Source organism: Rhea pennata, chromosome 18 (assembly GCF_028389875.1).
Source record: "Rhea pennata isolate bPtePen1 chromosome 18, bPtePen1.pri, whole genome shotgun sequence".
Taxonomy (NCBI): Eukaryota; Metazoa; Chordata; class Aves; order Rheiformes; family Rheidae; genus Rhea; species Rhea pennata.
The window spans coordinates 3,775,120-3,794,125 of record NC_084680.1 but is presented as its reverse complement, the minus strand read 5'-3'; the positions used below and the strand labels follow the sequence as shown (position 1 = coordinate 3,794,125).

General features: G+C 47.8%; 2 protein-coding genes across 3 annotated transcripts; one reads left to right on the top strand and one right to left on the bottom strand.

Moving 5' to 3' along the window:
- Window position 1: 1 nt before the first annotated feature.
- PRPF4 (pre-mRNA splicing tri-snRNP complex factor PRPF4) lies at window positions 2-8,595 on the top strand. 2 transcript variants are annotated; one of them, XM_062590751.1, is made up of 14 exons: window positions 2-88; window positions 794-971; window positions 1,129-1,315; window positions 1,531-1,618; window positions 2,404-2,477; window positions 2,747-2,840; window positions 3,747-3,841; window positions 4,124-4,182; window positions 4,822-4,945; window positions 6,307-6,396; window positions 7,491-7,613; window positions 7,770-7,877; window positions 7,962-8,080; window positions 8,296-8,595. In XM_062590751.1, the coding sequence occupies exons 1-14, from the start codon at window positions 17-19 to the stop codon at window positions 8,487-8,489; spliced, it is 1,605 nt and encodes a 534-aa protein (XP_062446735.1). In that variant the 5' UTR covers window positions 2-16; the 3' UTR covers window positions 8,490-8,595. The 2 variants fall into 2 exon arrangements, with proteins under 2 accessions (XP_062446735.1, XP_062446734.1); XM_062590750.1 differs by having other exon boundaries at window positions 2,398-2,477.
- Window positions 8,596-10,189: 1,594 nt separating this feature from the next.
- Window positions 10,190-18,669, bottom strand: WDR31 (WD repeat domain 31). Its single transcript, XM_062591031.1, has 10 exons — window positions 18,589-18,669; window positions 17,886-18,022; window positions 16,576-16,705; window positions 15,177-15,251; window positions 12,819-12,963; window positions 12,631-12,731; window positions 11,967-12,034; window positions 11,670-11,811; window positions 11,098-11,260; window positions 10,190-10,350 (listed from the first exon to the last, which is right to left on the bottom strand). The coding sequence occupies exons 2-10, from the start codon at window positions 17,930-17,932 to the stop codon at window positions 10,190-10,192; spliced, it is 1,032 nt and encodes a 343-aa protein (XP_062447015.1). The 5' UTR covers window positions 17,933-18,022; window positions 18,589-18,669.
- Window positions 18,670-19,006: the final 337 nt, after the last annotated feature.

Sequence of the window (19,006 nt, the reverse complement as noted above, 5' to 3'; positions counted from 1 at the left end):
CCCGGTGCCGGCCGCCATGGCCTCCTCGCGGGCGCCGGCGGCGCGCGGCGGCGCGCGGCCCCCCGCGCGGGCTCCCGCCCCCGCCGAGGTGCGTGTCCGGCCGGGCCGGGCGCCGCGGCCGGGCCCTGCCGCCCTCCGCCCGGCTCCCGCGCGGTTGAGGGGGGAGCGGGAGGGGCCCCGGTGTCGGGGAAGCAGCGAGCGGGGCCCGGCGGGGCCCGGCGCAGTCAGGGACACCCGAGCTCTTGGAAGCGATCGTGACCAGACTGCTGGTATTTTTTTCGCGGATTTTTTTCCAAAATCCTTTAGATTTTCTCGAAAAGCCTGCTTTTAGGCTGCTCTTCTGGAAATAAAGGACTTTTTTGTTGTTAACGTTGCATCTCCTGCTTTTCAGCGAGGGCGTTGAGAGGGGGCGTTCAACATTGCCATGCCTTTTCTAGAAGTTCTTCTGCAAGATTGGGAAGAACTTCATATTAAAAGAAAAAAAGAGGGAGATGGGAAGCGAGAGAGACTTAAAAACCATGCCTAAGTGGATACTAAAGGAACAGAAAAGGATGTAAATCTAATTTAAGCAAGTCTCTTGAACGTATCACTTAACTTTTGATTTTTTTGCACTTGAGGCAAAACCTTACTGTTCAAAATTGGCATCTCATCTATAGTTTCAGGGTCTTTTTGTGACCTTCTTGCTAACTTTCTCTGGCAGAGCAGTGCTTTTGCATGCAGCCTAGCTGTTTTTTGGTTAAAGAGATGACATTCAACATACACTGAGGAAGTCTTAAAATTCTTCTATTTCTAGGCCACAAAGAGCAAGGCCTCAGAGGAGAGCGATGCACCTCCACCCAAAAGAGCCCACATCTTTTATGGCAGTTTGGAAGAGAAGGAGAGAGAGCGTCTTGCAAAAGGAGAGTCAGGCCTGCTGGGAAAAGATGGGGTGAAAGCTGCAATTGAGGCTGGCAACATTAACATAAGCAGCGGTGAGAATGCTTAACCCTGTCGCCCTTTTGGTTCTCACTCTTGATTTTGACATATCCATAAGTCTCTCTGTTTGGGTTGGAGCATAATTTAAAATCGAGAATGTGACATCTTTGTCCAGCCATTGTTTTCAATTTAATGGCTTTGTTTTTGGTTTAGGTGAGGTCTTTGATCTTGAAGACCATATGAGCGAGCGTCAGGCAGAAGTCTTAGCTGAGTTTGAGCGCAGGAAGAGAGCCCGGCAAATCAATGTTTCCACTGATGACTCTGAAGTGAAAGCCTGCTTACGAGCCCTTGGGGAGCCCATCACGCTCTTTGGAGAAGGCCCTGCAGAGAGGAGGGAGAGGTGCTGTGCCCAGTCTTGTGTATTGCTAACAGTTGACACTATCCTCTTGGTCAAATTCCTGAAATATTCCTTGTGGTTTGGGTGTAAGGAATGCTCCTAATCAGTAATGCTTCTTTATAACGTAGAAAGAATTACGGGGGGTGGAAGAAGGGAGGCGGTGATCACACTATCTGACGACCCACTGACTGAATATGATTTAATATGTTTCTTTTCAGATTACGAAATATCCTTTCAGTGGTTGGCACAGATGCCTTGAAAAAGAGTAGGAAAGATGACGACAAGTCTAAAAAATCCAAAGAAGAGGTAGTCTTCCTTCTTTTTTCTTTTTGGTGCTGCTAGCATTTAATGTGGCAGGGAATATTTAAAGTTTTTAGATACCTTATTTAGATGGTCTCTGAAACATCCAGTGCTTTCGGTTTCAGTTAGACTGACAGTGAGGGTTGCCATGTACTTAAATCGGGAGAATTAAGTCTAGGTTGTACTGCAAGCCAAATTCCATGTTGTATATGGCATATAAACCAGGAGACTGGGCACTGGGACTGTTATTTGGTAAATCCTTTATTGCTGATTATCTTTGTACTCAGGAGGAAAAAACTATATTCCTGCTACTACATCTAGTTCTGGTTTTGATTATTCTTTCATTCTGCCTCTCTTTTCTGAGTCTGTCTTTTCCTTATGATTTTGGAAGGTTGCTGTAAGGAACCATCCAAAATTTTTGCAGCTCCAGGTTTCCTTTTTATTCCCCCTTCTCCACATGTCATCCAGTAAAATCTTCAGCAGTACATGGTCAAATAAAAAAATAAGGTAGTGTTCAAGTGGAATACACTTGTGGGTCATAGCTGTATGCCAGGATCTGATCTGTAGGACAGAGAATTGACTTGTCTGTCTTAATCTCTTTCTCTAGGACTTGTAGTGATACAAGATTCCCAGTTTAGCCCCTTAGAACAGACATTTTAAGACCACAAGATTTAAGAGAAGGTGCTGTAGTGGCAGTTACATACTAAGAGGAGGCCATCTAAGATAACTGAATGGAAGAACTCTATCATGTTATCGTTTGCTTTAGTTTTATTCTTTTTTTTAAGTATCAGCAAACCTGGTATCATGAAGGACCACGCAGTCTGAAGACAGCTAGGCTGTGGCTAGCTAACTACTCGCTCCCCAGGTAAGGAAAATGAAAACAAATGAAAAATAGAGAGATGCAGCCCTTTGTCAAATCTAACTATTAATCCCTCTGTAGGTAATGCAGGAAACTTGAGATCAAGAGAATGAGGAACCCGTGCTGGTAGACAAACCCAGCAAGATTAGAGCTTGTGTTCTTAGGAACTGCACTGGCTTTAGCCCAGTTTTAGGAAAGGCGGAGGAAAGGCCTGCTTCCAGCAGAAGGCCAGGGGAAATGTAGGGACTTGTTGCTCTTAATTTTGCTTTGCACAGGGCAGTGAAGCGGCTAGAAGAAGCCCGGCTGCTCAAAGAGATTCCAGAGGCAACCAGAACATCGCAGAGACAGGAGCTACACAAATCCCTGAGGGTAGGTTTGGCATCTGCTCAGCTTTGTTTTCGTCAAAAGAGATCAGAAAGAGGTCAGCTGCCTGGAGCAGCTGTCCAGATGTATGTAGTTTTCTGTTTGTGCCTGTCATCTGTTGCAAAGTTCTGCTTTTTCTCTCTCCCTGTGACATGCATATAGCATGTTCTAGTCTTGTTTAGTGATTCAGAGAGACCTGCTTTAATTGTCCCTCTGCGTGGAAAGACATCACTGCGCTGCCTTGTCGCTTGCCTGTGAAGCTACAGAAGTTGCTCCCTGAGTTTGTCACAGTTTAGCTGACTAGGAGGGGACTGCTCAGTTTTCTCGTACTGTGCTGTGGGCACTATTGCCTGAAACCAAAGGAAATAATAACGAACACAGTAATGGAAATCATGTTTTAGAATGACTCTGAGATGCCCCTTTCCAGCATGTGAAGTCGATTCTTGGCTTAATGGAACAGAGTGGCTTGTGCACTGCCTCTCTAGTCCTACTTACATCCAGAGGTGTTAGCTGCTAGAGATTGGATTCTCCCCTGAGAGACCATGCTGTCTGTCCTAGTCTTTCTGATCATGTTCATTGAATGAGATGCAGAGAGGCCCAAACTGCAGCGGTTCTCTGTCAAACCTGTTGCAAAATAGGCCTGCAAGGTTATTTGTGGCAAGTATAGGAGGTGGCATGTCGAGAGCTAAGCTGTGCCAGTGAGCAGTACTGGCTTACATCAGTGGCTCTGTAGCCCTCTTGCATGGAGCTGGAGTGGCTGCAGGGCAGCTCCGCCCTTTGTGTAAGTGACTTTTCAAAGGCCTCTGTCTCCTTTTTCGTAAATTGACCTACTTCATCTCACTCTTTGGGCAAGGCTTTCTCTAGCTTGGTAGTACTTTACTTATTTGCCCTTGTCTTTGGATTTGTTTTCAGTCCTTGAATAACTTCTGCAGTCAGATTGGAGATGATCGTCCACTATCCTACTGCCATTTCAGCCCCAATTCCAAATTCCTAGCTACTGCCTGTTGGTAAGTGTTCTTTTAAAAAGCATTTGCACTAGAGATCTCTGAAACCTGAGAGTTCAGAAGTGCTTTTTGTTCCTACTCTAAACTCTGCCTTCACCTTGTTTTAAAGTTTTGCAGGGATTCAGATCTGAGTCTGTCTGTCCTTGTGGTTGGTAGCTCAAAGTGTACTGGTATTACGGCCACTGCAGAAACTCCCAGCGTAGTTCTGCAGCTCTGTGTTTGATCTGTTCTTTGAGGTTCCTGTGCCTGTCTGCACTGGCTCACTGTATTTCTTGTGTTCAACAGGAGTGGGCTGTGCAAGCTCTGGTCTGTGCCTGACTGCAACCTTGTTCATACCTTACGAGGTAGAGAGACTTTCACTTGAAACTGTTTGCTTAGTTCTTTTGTTTCTCTCCGGGCTGAATTCTGCATTGCTTTGTGACTCAAAAGACTATTCTAACACGAGCATCTCTCAGACTCATGGGATGTGGATGTGTGTATAATCCAGAGGAAGTCCTGCCTTTCTCTTTGAGATGAGAAAAGACCTAAGCTTGTTACTCTCTGTTTCTGAATGATGCTTTTTGATTTGTTTTGTTTCAAATCCCAGGTTTAGTTGCTTTGAGTCAAATATCAACATCAAATATCTGGGTCAGGTCACTTGAGAACAACAGTAAAGTTCCCTGCATAGTGATTGCAACTTTGACTAAATACAAATATGAGGGAAAATCTCTTGACTCATGCATGTAATTTTTCATCTCATTTTGTTTTGAGAATACAAGCCTTGACATTTGATACTGTAAGCAGGTGCTACTGGAATTGCAGTTTAGTTTGCAGTACAAATGTGTCTGGCAGTCACAATACAACTTCATCCAATATGGGAGGATGCTATGAAAGTTTTCTTTGGTCTTTGACTAGTCAGTAGCAAAAGAAGCACTGCTTTTCTGAAGAACTGGCCAAGATCTCATGGCAAATGGTAAAATTTTTACTCTTTCCTTTCTCTTGAGGACATAACACCAACGTGGGAGCAATAGTCTTCCATCCCAAAGCCACTGTCTCCTTAGACAAGAAAGATGTTAACCTGGCCTCGTGTGCAGCTGATGGTTCTGTCAAACTTTGGAGCCTTGAAAGGTTAGAATGATACTGGACACGACTGCTGCAGCGTTGTTGTTTTGGGGTTTGTTTTGGTTTTTTAGACATAAGACACTTGCCATCCTCCTGCAAATGTAACTCTTCTTGTAGTTACATCAGAGCAGTTCCTAGCCTCAGTACATGCCACCGTCTTCAGCAGGAAGAGAGATCATCGTGATTAGGGGAATCAAAACAGAGAAATTGTCTGGAAAGAATCAAGTCAGAATTACTGCTGAACGTTGGCACACTGCTTTAGGTGATGGATGGAAGATTCAGAGGTTGTTTCATTCAAGCCTTTCATCTGGCAGGACAAAGATTCTCCATCTTTGGAATCAAGGAATGAACTTTTGTCATGGCTTGGGTTATTGGAAAACACCGGTGTTTACAGAGGGATGAACTAAAGAGATAATGATGCACAAAAGGTTCATCCTGTAATAAAAATGAGTGGCTCTGTGTCATTGTGTAGTGTTAGCTGGTTCTGGAAGATTTTACCTCCAGCCATTTACTTTCAGCCTGAGAAAAAGACAGTGGCACAGATACCAAGCTCTAGCACGTGCATGTTTGAAAAGCCGAGTCCTGCAACGTACCTCAGGAAGCTCCGAGATCCTCGGTTTATAAGCCTTAGCCCAGAGGCACTGTTTCTAAGCTTTTTGGCCTGAGAGAAATACACCTGTGGCAAGAGACAGATGCTTATCAGTCTCATGTGACCACGTCTCCTTAATTGGCCAGTTAGAAAGAAACTCTAGATGCTGTTCATATTGTCTACTAAAGGCTGCTGAGTTGGTGCATCCAATTATGGTAGAATAAATGTTCACCCTAGCCTGCCTGCCATGGGTATAGCCTTGAGGGGTTTGCTGTACAGGGGTTTGCTATGTGTTCTGTGTAAACACAGAAAAGCTCCCTGCTCTGCAGTCAGTGTTTTGTTTCTGCTGTTACCGTTATTAAATAAAGTGGTGCCTGGGATTCCTGATTCAGGTCAGGGCGACTTTCTGCAAGGCACTGCACACAAGGTAGATCTTGCTCAGAGCTGCCAGTTGGTTGAGAATGATGTCACTGGGCTGTTGACATTCACATTACAAACTGCCTGAAAGTAACAAGGGCCTTGATAATTTTCCTGACATAATTATCCCAGGAGAGCTTTATAACTGAGGATGTGAGTGTGCATAAAGGAGTTTCACTTAGAGCTTTAGCTATATGAACGGAAGACAGCATTAGATACCCTCAGTGGTCAAAAATTTTGGTTTTCCTGTCTTGAATATATTTAAGTATCAGCTGTTTTACTGTGATTGTAGTGATTGCAAAGGCCTGGTTAGTAGCAGCCACCCTGGCCAGTGTCCAATGACTTGGTTTTTGTTTTTCAGTGATGAGCCAGTGGCAGATATTGAAGGTCATAGCATGAGAGTGGCACGTGTGATGTGGCACCCGTCTGGAAGGTTCCTGGGCACTACCTGGTATGGAGATTTGGTTATTTGCTTTAAGACATTACCATTAGCTGTCTAGCTGGTGAACTGATAGGTATTGCTGCGTGTCTGCAAAGGAGTCCAACACTGGCAGCACTCAGCCGTTCTTGACAACAGCTTAACCTAGTCTGGGGCATTGCAATGTAAATAAAAGCAAGTCATTGGGATTCCTGTAGGACTTCCTTTCTCTGCTCCTCTTGTGAGATCCTGTTGGTCTCCAGTTGGAAATAAAATGTCCACAGAATTGATGAAATGACCTGTTATTCTCCTTGAAGATTTCCAACTGCTAGAGGAGTTGAAAAAGCCAGAGGAGCAGCCCTCTGGCTTTTCCCTGACTAGTGAGTGAGCATGGGACAGGACATGTGGTGAGTGGGACAGTGGTATGGGGCAGATGTTAACACTGATGGGAGAGACCCAGTGGAGCCACTGTGCTCACCGAACCCGAGCAACGCATAGATGATCTGAAACACTGGCTCCAGAAGCAGAAATGGATGCTACTGCTAAGTGCATTTCCATGAGTTCCTCGTGGGCAACTCTCATTGGCAGCAAAGGATGATGATCCTTATAAATTACATTGTTCTTTTCTGTTCTCTCTTCCTTCAGTTTCAGTTCTAAGGGCTTTAAAAAATTCACAGAAGCTGTCTCTACTGTTCTATTACTCATCCTGTGTCTGTAGCTGGCAGTTTGTGTGGCTTTCTTGAGGTCAGCTGGGCACAGCACTAGCAGCTTGGAAGGGAAAAGCATCTGAAGAGGCCACGTGTGCTTGTCATACAGTGCATCTCTTAGCTTGCCAGCAGACAGGGCCACCTGTTGCATGATCTCTTCGAGGTTGCAGGATGCCGTGTTTATGTGGAACTAGGGAAGCTCCCTTGTCTTAGAGGGACACAGTGCTGAGGATTTCTAACTTTTCAGAGCGGACAGGCTCATTCCAGGCTGTGTCTTCCTATGCAGCGGACCAAGTTTTGGACCAATCCACACAAATATGCTAAGAGCTGTTCATGTGTGCACAGTTCAAGCAGGATTGTAAGGTTAGATTGAGGATCTGGAATAATGCATTCAGTTGGATAAATGTTTTGTTTTTACAGCTATGATCACTCATGGCGCTTGTGGGACTTGGAAGCTCAGGAAGAGATCCTCCATCAGGAGGGACACAGCAAAGGGGTCTATGACATTGCCTTTCACACAGATGGGTCTCTTGCTGGGACTGGGTGAGTTCGTTTTGTCTAAAGATCGTACATGGAACATTATCAAGGATTTAATGTGGACTGACTCCGAGTGCCCTAGTGATTCTGGTGGCGAGGCTGAGTGTATTCTGACAGTTGCTGAAGTCTGTGGTGGGTAATGCATAGGTTCTTTCTTCACAGTGGACTGGATGCTTTTGGCCGGGTGTGGGACTTGCGCACAGGACGCTGCATCATGTTTCTAGAAGGCCACCTGAAGGAGATCTATGGGGTTAACTTCTCTCCAAATGGGTAAGAAAGGAGCTTGTATGGTTTATGTGGAAACTGAGTACAAACACCATCTTTCATGAGTGTCATTCCTTGACTCTTTGGCAGATACCACATCGCAACTGGCAGTGGTGACAATACTTGCAAAGTGTGGGACCTCCGTCAGAGGAAGTGCATCTACACCATTCCTGCCCATCAGAACCTGGTGACTGGGGTGAAGTTTGAACGTAAGCATCTCATGTCACGTGTTCCTTATCCCTGCCTTTCCCGAGCTGAGATGACAGGGTATGGACAGTACATACGACAGTCTGTAGTGTTGATACTTATGGGTACAACTCAAACACATCTTCAGGGCAGGAGGGTCTGTTCTTGTTTAATAGTAGATTTTTCACTTTTTTATTCGCAAATCTTACTTCTCCCTTTTTCTCATCCTCAATTGCAGCCAATCACGGTAACTTCCTGCTCACAGGCGCCTATGATAACACAGCAAAGATCTGGACTCACCCTGGCTGGTCTCCTTTGAAAACACTGGCTGGTCATGAGGGGAAGGTAATGGGACTAGATATCTCCCTTGATGGCCAACTGATAGCGACGTGTTCGTATGACAGAACCTTCAAGCTGTGGACAGCGGAGTAGCTCAGAGTTTCTGATGAACTGGAACGGAGATGTTAATGTCTTTGAACGCAGACATTCTTACATTCTTGCTTTTTTATATTAAAGAAAAAGGAATCTGCTATTGTAACATGCTGTATGGTGGCTGTAGTCACTGGCTGGTCTTGGTGTTCTAGTTGAGAAGGTTTTGAAGCGTCTGTGTTTGCCAGGGCTTGGTTGGAAGCAAGGCCTGGATGAGTTTCTCATGCTTCTCTAGCCACATAACTCTTCAAGTATAGCGTGTTGTACACCCCCTAGTAACATCCTTCTTACCTTCTGTTTCCCAGGAGCCTTTGGTAGAAGTTGCTGGCTTCAAACTTGATACTGGCTGTTAGTTATAGGAAAATGGTACCCTGCTTCTCCTACGTCTGTAAAGTTAGTCTCTGAATGTGGAATTCTGTATCCTCTTTGTATTTACTCACAGTAGATTTTTAAAGGCTGGGGATTTTTTTTAATTTTCCATGCAGCATCTCAAACTATCTCATACCCTAGCTCCCTGGGCTATCTCAAGAATAAAGTAGTTCATGCAGGTATCTACTGTGGAAGGTATTGCTATCTCACCTCAGTACAGAGCAGGCTATTTCACTGTAGGATTTCCTTGTTCTAGTTTGCACTGTGAGGAGCTTCCTTTTTTGTGGTTTAAATTTCAATTTAAAGTTTTGCAAATGGGATGTTCTAGAACATCAGAATGTGGTCTGAATAAGCACCCTAGCTCCTGGGTTTGACTAAGGGACAGAGACATTACAGGTACTTCACAATACACACACCGTTTGATTTCTCTATCTGCTATCTTAAAAAGTCTTCAAGAGAAAAGAGATTTTGTGGGCTGCAAAGCAAAGCCACTGGGAGAAGGGCAGAAACCTGAAAATGCGTAACCTGGCAGACGGTAACAGCTACTGCGTGTTCTCTCGCAGCGTGACTGGCGCCCTGCTGTGAGGCTGGATGTAGCCTTCCTAGCTGTACAGAGCAGGAAAAGCTCCCTGACTTGGCTCTCGTGCAAGAGGTTGGGCACTAACGTGCCTGGTAGCCACTGTGGCTGTTCCTGAATTGTACAGCAGTGCGCAGGGCTCTGAGGTCTCTCCAGGTGAGGGACCTCCCACCAGGCAGGCCAAAAGGCTTTGAGAGGTGCCCCCATGGGTTGCGTTCACAGGACAACCCTGGCCGAGCAGTCACCCAGCAGGCCCCAACCCCGGCCCCTGTGCAGGACAGCAGCGTGCTTCTCCCTGGCTCAGAAGATGAAATTCTGGCTGAATTTTCTCCCACCTGCTATGGGTGCATGTACTCACATTGCACCTGGAGTACAAGTGGCTGCTCCAGCACATGGTCCAAGGCTCTTTTCTCCTCCCATTAAGCAGTGCTCTGTCAAGGGGTCACCCAAGAACCACTGTCTGGGGCCGCACACACACCTCTCCTTCCCTAACTGACCTCCCGTGCAGCTTGCCTGCTTGGACGTTTTGTAAATAAAACACACATGGCTCTTTGGAGAGTGAGAATTGGACCTGAAGGCACCTACAATTTAGCTTTCCTTCTAAACAGTTCTAGTTGCTTTCCAGGAGCTACAAAATGAAACAACTAAATCCCAGTGCCCCGGCTGCACTGCTGCTCTGCAGATGCCGGCAGGCAATGGAACGGGCTCGACAGAGCTGCTCTGAGTGAGCCAGTCTCTGCCAGAAGGGTCACCACGGTCAAAACGCTGCCACCTCCTCCAGCTCCAGGTCCGTGCGGTTGCTCAGCCGGAGCACGCGAATTCCCCTGTTAAAACTGCCGCAGAGCAGGGTGGAGGCGTCGCAGGCGGTCAGCGCGGCCAGCGGGCCTGCTCCCTCGAGGCACAGGGTGGCCAGGCAGGCTGCGGAGGGAACGGGGACGGCACTCAGGGCTGGCAGCTTGGCCGGCTGTCGCCGCACAGCGCTGCTTTTGAGCCAAGAAATGCCCACTATCCGCAGAAAAAAAAAAAAAAACAGGCGAGCGAACGCTTTAAACCTCGCTCTCGAGGGCCGCTGCTGGTGGTAAACGCCCGCAGGCGGCAGGGGAACGCCAGGCTCCCCTCCAGCTGGGCCTGCGTGCGGCTCCCGGCCCCGCGAGTGGCGGCAGGGAGGCGAGCTGCAGCCCCTCGCCCTCCCTGGGGCAGACGGACGGCTGCACAGAGCCCCGCCGGGCAGAGCAGCAGGGCTCACGCGGAGCTGTTCCCCATGAGCTCCCCCCTGCTCCCCCCGCCAAATTCTTAAGGAATTCAGGAAAATTCTTAAGGGCTGTGCTACATTTAACATGCAGTTTTGATAACCATCCAAGAGGGAAACAGAAATCAGATTCCCAGGGCCATGTAAGCTCTTCTGGTCACGTCCCTTCCTTGTTTCCCTTTAATTTAGGACGGATGCTCATCACCTCCAGCGCTACATACCCGAATACCTTTTTTTGGAGAGCAACACCAGCTGCTCTGGGCCTTATCTCCTCCACAACAGCCCTGTGGTTGGATTTGAGCAAAACCGAGAGGTTACCAGCTCAGTTGAGCCCACCACCGTGGGGAGAGGGAGACCAAGGAAGCAGCTGCAGCAGCCCCAGGTGACACCCACTCAGCAGGCAGCTCCCTCCCTACCTCCGCTGTCTTGGTCCCAGAGCTTCACTTTGCAGTCGTATGAAGATGTGGCAACGATGGGGGCCGGAGTCAGGCCCCAGGGAAGGAAGACACATGAGGCTGTGGTTTGGAGATGCCCCCTGTACTCACACACTTGCCTCCTCGTCTGCCGCAAGTCCCAAAGCTGCAAGGCAACAGGCAGCATTTAGAGTCCAGGTGACTTCTTGGCTCCATCACTGTCACTTGACAACATAGAACTATTTCATAAAGAGTAAATTTGTTTTTTAAGAGCACCTTGAGTGAGAGGTCCCTTCTGCAAGAACCTCATAGTCCCTGACACTGTTGTCCCTGTGCTTTAATAAGGATGAACATCTGCTATTACAGAAGACTCTTGAAGGGAAGAGACAGGAAGAATCTGAGGAGCTCGACCAGCTGCCTCAGGCCCAGCCGGTGATACCAGTGTGAAGCCAAACAAGCACCACGATCACTGATCTTCTGCATGCCATGGAGATCAGACCAGAAAAAGCAGGAAAAAAAAAAAGAACAGGAAAAGCAGAACACAAAATGCAGGAACTGCTGCCCAGCAAACTCACGGTTGCTTCGCAGCCCTCCCCAGCGAAGCCGCCGCTGCCACTGACACAGTAGCGCCCGTCCTGGCTCACATCGCAGCACGTCTGAATGTGCCGCTTGCCTGGGAACGTGTGTGCCACCTGCAGCTCCCGGCTATCCCAGATCCTGAAAGCACAAGAGCGGGGGAGAGGGGCTCTGACACATTACTGCGGCAACAGGCAACAGCCCCATTTCCTGGACCGACCACTCTCTTCTTCCATGATCTGTTGGCATATTCTCCAAACTAGAATCCCTCTTCTGTGGCCACCTGTAAGATTTACCTGATCATTTTATCCTCTGACGCCTGGACGATATAAGGCTCCCTAGAAACCCAGCACAGATGTGTTACCTGCGGAGGGGAAGGGATGAGCAGGCAGCCCGGGCTGATGGCTGCCTGTAACGCAGAACCACAGAGCTCCCCCGGCCTTGCTCTCCTTGCACTGCGTATTGAGCAGGAAACGTTGGGTGAATTCTTCTTCTGTTTCCCATCAACGCTGCTCCCTTACCGGGGCTGACAGGTCCAGTCCCATGTGGTTACCGGGGTTATCAGCAGGCAGGGAGGCACCAACGCGGAACAGGACCCAGCACCGTGGAAACATGGGCACCTGAAGACACCCACAACTCTGCCACTGGGCTGATGCAAAAGAGGATACGGACCCTACCACAAAACATGCTTCCTAATGGCTCTGCTCAGCACTAGGCATTAATAAATCGCTGTACGTGTCTCGGTATCCTGGTGCTAGTGGAGTGTGTTTTTTCCCCAGAAAAGAGGGTAAGCAGCCTCAGGTTCAAATCTCCACAGGCGCTTAGGCACCTGTGCAGCACATCTTGGGCTCAGTGTAGCACCAAGCTCAGGGCAAATCCTCTTTGTGCAGTTTTATGTGCAAAATGACTAAGGAGGCAGAGAGTTGCCCTTACAGGGCAAAGGGAACCAGTGGCTCCTACCAGATTCCTGGAGATACCAGCTCTGCACAGGCGCTCCCCGGTCTCTACATCCCACTTGCAAATGGTGTTGTCGCGTGAACCCGTGCACAGGTGGGAGGCATCTACAACCACAAGTTAATGTCCAGAAACTGTAAAGAAAAACTGTAAAGAAACCACTGTTTGGGAAATAGGAGTCAGTTATTCCTCACCTGGGCTCACGGCTAGTCCAGTAATGACCAGGTCATGTCCCGGGAAGCGCTGCCTGGGTCCTGAAGTCCCCAAAAGCTCCCACATCATCACAGTCTTGTCACGGGATGCACTGAAGACTCTGTTTGAGTCAAGAGCACAGGTGACCTGCAGGACAAGATGGGAGGTGTACCTCAGACTTCCTGCTCGAGCCAGCATCACACAGGGAAGACACAACGTTCCTGCTGCCATGCCGAAGCTCCAGATGTGCATAAATGCGACCAGAGGCGAGCCTGACCTTCAAAATGCATTTTTCGTTTTCAGTTGTGGGTCTCAAGCAGGCAAGAAAAGGCAGCTTGTGGTTCAGCCTGGGACTTGGAGGGGGGAGGGGGCAGCGATGATGAAGCTGAGAGGGACTGAGGACTTGGTGAACAAAACGGCCAAGACCAGCGATGTTTCTCTAAAGGGAATGAACTCTTTTGCACTGGGCTCAGGTAGACAAATGCTAGCTCCCAGTCTCACAGGTGGGGGAGAGTCTCATGGATGCTTCTTCCAACACATTGCTGCCTCAGACTCCCACTCCCCCACTACCAGGGTCCGCTAAAAATGGTCCAGAGAGAGGCCACTGATAAAGCTTGCAGGACACTCAGGCCACTTAGCCCATCTTGCATGGCACAACTAAAACTCCAGTGTGAGGCTTTTGCTCCGAAACAGATGCACCAGGAGCAGACACAAGTGCAGGACAGTTCTAGGAGGTAGATGAAGAGGACTTCATGCCAAACTTAAGTTACAAGCTATTTGAAGAAAGTAGCGGTGAAGCACCAAGAATGAATTCATAGCCCCAAAAGGTGCTGTGAAGCCACACAGATATCACAGCAATGACACGCTGAGCAATAAGCTCATCACAAAGATAAACCCTGCAGCTGATGGAAGAACAGACCTTTCCTCTCCTCAAGGGCAGTCTCTTTTCCTGACTGCTAGAGCAGTGACAACAGATGCTCCTGAAAGGAAAGGATTAATGCCAAAGTTGCTTAGAGACCACTTAACTCAGTTGCATGCTGTCTGGAGACACCTGTGACTGTTAAATGCCATCTCTCCTCCTGCTGCCTCCTGTACAAGTGTGAGTCCCAGGGAACAGCATAGGTCATGGCACTGATACCAACCCACCGAGGCCTACAGTGAGGTGGGACAGTTTCTGATCACTTCCCCCGTGACCAGAGCTGCAGGTGAGAGAGGGATTAACCTACTTTCCCCAGAGCAAGTGCAGAAACACATTGAGTTCCCGGATCCCAGACTGTCAAGCATGTCAAGCATGTCAAGGATGCTCCCTGGACTGCTTGCTGTCCAGGCTGTGTGCAGGTGGGCTCTTGGCAGCCACTCACTGCAGCAGAACAGCTTCATTTTTAAGTAGCACCTTTCACTGTTTGGCCCCTCTGAAGGTTTTTATATTAAGGGAAGAAACTGATGGTTGAGACAGTTATTTCTATATGTATTGCCTTTGCAAGTAAGCAGGCTGGCAGTAAAGTCTCACTCCTGGAGCATTAGAAGGTGAGAGCTTCACTCCTCTCACCCCAGTCAGTGTCACACCCAAAAGCTCCCCTCCTCTCAGTGTTTTCTTGGGTAATAAATGTTTCTTTAAAACTTTTGTCTTGCTCTTTTCTTGTTTTCTCCTACATTTTTCCATAATCACACAGCTATTGAGGGACGCTGATATCTGCAGGCTGAACGGTTTGTAGCCTCACATTCACTCCCCTCCTGTTTACCTAGGTAGGGTAGGGCGTTCCTAATCTCCAAGCCCTGGTCCAGACACTCCTAGTCTCCTTTTATCCCCTCCTCTTATTTTCTCTCGTTGTTTCTGCCCCCAGCTGGGAGGTGCATCGGCCATGCCACGCGTAGTGGCACCCACCCTAGCCTGTTTGCTCTCCGGGAAGCATATTAGGCTTTGTAATCAGTGGGTCACGTGGAAGATTAATGCCCCACTCTCCCTGTGCACGGCTGTTATTTCGCATTCAAGTCTACTAGATAGGGACATGAAGAAAGGTGAGCATCATCCCTGAACCAAAAACTTGACTGAACAATATATCCTGACTTTCTGCCATGCAGCCTCTCAAGTGGAAAGACAAGCACGTGTCCAAGCCTCCTGTAGCCACTTCATCTGGACACAACCACTGGGTGCTTCTTTTCTGGACAAAGGATCAGTTGGAGCCCTGGAAAAACCTAACAAGTTCTGATACGTAGACAAGCTCGAAGGCTTTCTTTCTGACTAACAAGGTCACGCCCTAGGTGGATGACAAACCATTGCTCTACTGCTCCTGTTTTCCAAGTTTCTGCCAGGTAACAGTATGGAAGCCCCCAACTGTACTCACGTAGTTGGCGCTCACCTTGGTGATCTCACGTTCGTGTCCGATGAACCGCCTCAGTACAGCTCCGGATCTCCAGTTACACACAACCACGCTCTGCGGAGAGAGCCAGTGAAAGGAATCAGCAGCAGGAGAATGGGCCAAAGAAGGTTTTCACACCTTTCCTAAGAGACAGTTTGGAGCTGTTGACAAAGAGCACTTGTAGCAACATGCTCCATTGTATTAGCAGGAAATATATCCTGAATTATTCAAAATCTAAAAGGCTTTTTTTTCCCTTAGTAAGTAGATTTTCTAAAGCAAAAAAAATACCATCCACCATTTCTGTAAGGCTGGATTTATTCTTTGGAGCTCCATTCCTAATACAGTAACACCACATTAATGCCGAAAAGAGCATTCAGCTTCTGCAATAAGTGCTGAGTCTTAATCTACACACAGTCTTGATTTATGTTATACTGAGCCCCCATGCAAAGTCCAAGCCTGAAGAGGGAACAGATTCTTTTCGTTTTGGGATCCTACAGCAAATGGAGCCTCTCTATAGAGCCTATCTATTGTAAACAGCATAAGGATCAGTTCATTGATTCTCAGGGTGATGAAAGCATTCGACGTGATCAGACCTCTGGAGAAGGTTACCAAATTACCCAGGAGACTTGGGCCTGCCTGGGAGAGATACTGAGTTGCTGTTAATTCAAAATCATCAAAAGATGCTGTACTTAACACTTAAGAGACTTAAAAACATGATTTATCTTTGAAAGCAACAAAACCAAGCCTGATCCTGAACATGTCTTTACGCCAAGGCAATCGTGACTACCTAAGGCATCTTTCCATTGTAACTGCTGTCACCTGCACCATACTGCTTCCGCACTCCCATTTCTGCAGACTGCCCTCTTTTCCCTGATCTGTACTGCTAGCTCTTATCTCACAACATAAGAAAAACAAACCCAGATGTTCTCTCTTGCACATAGGGGTCTCCTTGCTTGACTACTGATGGCTCCTCATTCAGTCTTCACGCACCCACTGTTTGCTCCCTGCCTCAAGCTACAGGTAAAATGGGATTCTCACTCGAGATCCATTCCAGGTCTCTGGAGCCTGATGGGTCACACACTAATTCCCCAAGGTGAGCTTACTGTATACAAATCCGCTAGTCTAGTTTTGAATTTCTGATTGGGATCAGAACTCTGGGAGACAGAGGGCTTTCACACCCAAGACAGTGCGATTCAATGTGTGCCCTCACACTCTGAGCTCATCCTCTCTTTTTATATCCAGGAAAATCACTGCTGAAATTTTTATCATTCATGGAAATGTTTAAAGGTCACATGTGAGACACATCACCTCATTTTCCTAGCCTCCCTGGCAAAACAATCCAGAAATATTTTCCTGTCTTTGACTGCATTTTGCCCTCTGTGATGGACACGTACCTTACCTTAACCTTTCCTCCAGACACGCAGAGATCTGGTTTGAGAGCAGCTATGGAAGTGACTGCATCGGCATGCACAGGGCTGTACTGCTGAACAGCTCTAACAGGTCCTGTCTTCTCCTCAGAGCCATCAGCCCTGCGACAGGGAGAGAGACAGTGGCACAAGCTACACTGCATTTTATGGCTCAGTCAGGTGGACTTTCCCCACTTAGACCGATGTTTAGAAGACTACAGTGTTAGTGAACTAGAGAACAGTAACATCTGATTTTGGAAAGCAGATTTCTGCCTTATTCTCTGTAATAAGGCAAAATGGAGGAAGCAGATTCCACCTCCTGAGCTGCTAAATATTTATATGTTTACTCACTCCATGCCAGTGCAAAGAACAGAAAAAAAGTTGCATTTCAATCTTTCTAGTCTCCCAGGGTTGCTTACATCAATGGCATTCAAGCCTGGCTACTGTCCTGGCTGGTACTGCAACTTTGCTCTTTGAAACTAGCTTTGCCAAAGCTCTCCTGATTCCTGCTGCCGCTCTGTGCTCTCAGATGATCCCCAGGCAGAGATCACCATTTTTGCTCAAAATAGCTGATTATGGATGCTGTAGGATTGCGAGACACCCTCCACCTCGCCAAGGTGGAGGAAGCTTAAATGCCAGAGCAAATGTCCTTCTGGACTTACCAGTAAACCCCTTGTATTTATTGTAGGCTAACTGTCTCCTCCTGCCAGCTGGACCCCCCTTTTCCTCCTGGCTAATGCCCATACAGTTGTGCCACAACAAAATTACCAATATTCAGCCTGAACTGCCAGGATTCAAGTGCTCACTGTCCCACTCTCAGTGGCTCACACCAGCTTATCAGACAGTCCAGAGTGGAGCACCGGACAGAGGGATACTTGTTCTGGCAAAGGAGCCATTCTCATAGAAAACACTAAACTAAGACCTACGGTATCCTGCTCCAGTTGCTGATGAAAGTTACAGCAGTCTTAGCACAGGCAGAGAAGCAGTTTGGATCTTTTGGCCAAACAGCCACCCCTAGCGTTTTTAGAGTGCAGCTCTAAAAAAGCAATCACAGAGCATGATCACCGCTCACGCTTACATGCTCGGCTGCTCCTGGGAGCTACACATGGACTTCAGTCCTCCAAAGAACGGAGCAGACCTCAGAAGCAGGGGTCAAAAATGCAAATCGGACTCATACAGTCATTAACAACAACTTAAAACAGATGCTTGCTACATTCTCTATTGCTATATTCTCTATTCATTTGCTGTTCTCTATTCAATCTGATAGTTGGTTTATTAAGACTTGTTCATGTGGGGCTTTTACCTGTATTTGGAGGTGTGGAGGTTGGTTTTGCTCTGCAGTTTCCCCATAGCGCTGCCAAAGTGCACGGCTCCAACAGCAGTGAGACGCACCCGGCATCACAGTGCCAGCAGCTGGGGCACTTGCTGCTGCGACATGACCTGGAGGTTAGGAGACACCACGTTACCGTGAACCTGGAGAGATTTCTGACAGTTACGCACCCAGGAAAAGGTGCTGATAACACGGTATTGACATTTTAACCTCATTTAGATTCAGAGAAAAAAAAATCAGAGGAAGGGACACTTGGCGGTCTCTAGGCAAAAGCCCCGCTTAGAGCAAGACCAGCTTCAAAACTGAGGTTACTGAGCTTTCTGTCTCTGAGCTGGCCAATGCCAAACGACTGCGACAGATCTAAAAAACATTAAGTTCTTAGGTGTTCCATGGAAGTCAGCAAGCAAATCAAGAAGAGAAACTCCCAAGCTGAGAGCCCGCAGGGGCTGATGCTCTTTGACCACTGGACACGAGGCTGGGGAATATCTCCAACCACCACAGTCTTGGCTTCCAAGTTCCCTGGAGTTCCCAATTTCCAGACTGGCTGACGCAAACAATTTCAGACTTTGGTTTGTACGGCTGACTCATCAGCTTTAGACCAAGATAACATCAGACACAGGCAACCTGAACTCAACTGGTTCAGCCTGACTTAACGTAAAACCTCAGCTGCTCTTACCTTGGGCCAAGTAATGGTTTGGGACCAGCAGCTTCCACGTCCAAACTCCAGCCCCAGGTCCAGGCTAAACAAGACCATCTTGCTAAATCTCTTAGCAGATGCACTGAGTCTCCGACCCGCCGCTGCGGGTTACAAGCTGGGCAAAAAGCGGGGAGAGAAGAAAGCAAAGAGCCATCCCCACGTTCCTGCCTTTCTGGGAAATAAATCCACCCTGCGCGTGACGCCGATCCCAGCTCAGGAAAGACACCCGCGGCGGCGGCGGACGAAGAAGGGCCGTTGCCAACAAGCCGGTTTCAATGACAGGGAATCGCCGCGTACAGTAATTGGATTCCTCTTAGCTCGAGACACACTAATTGGATTGAATTCAGACTGGGCTAGGTGTACATTAGCATTCCCATCTTCCAGACATGTAGGGTTT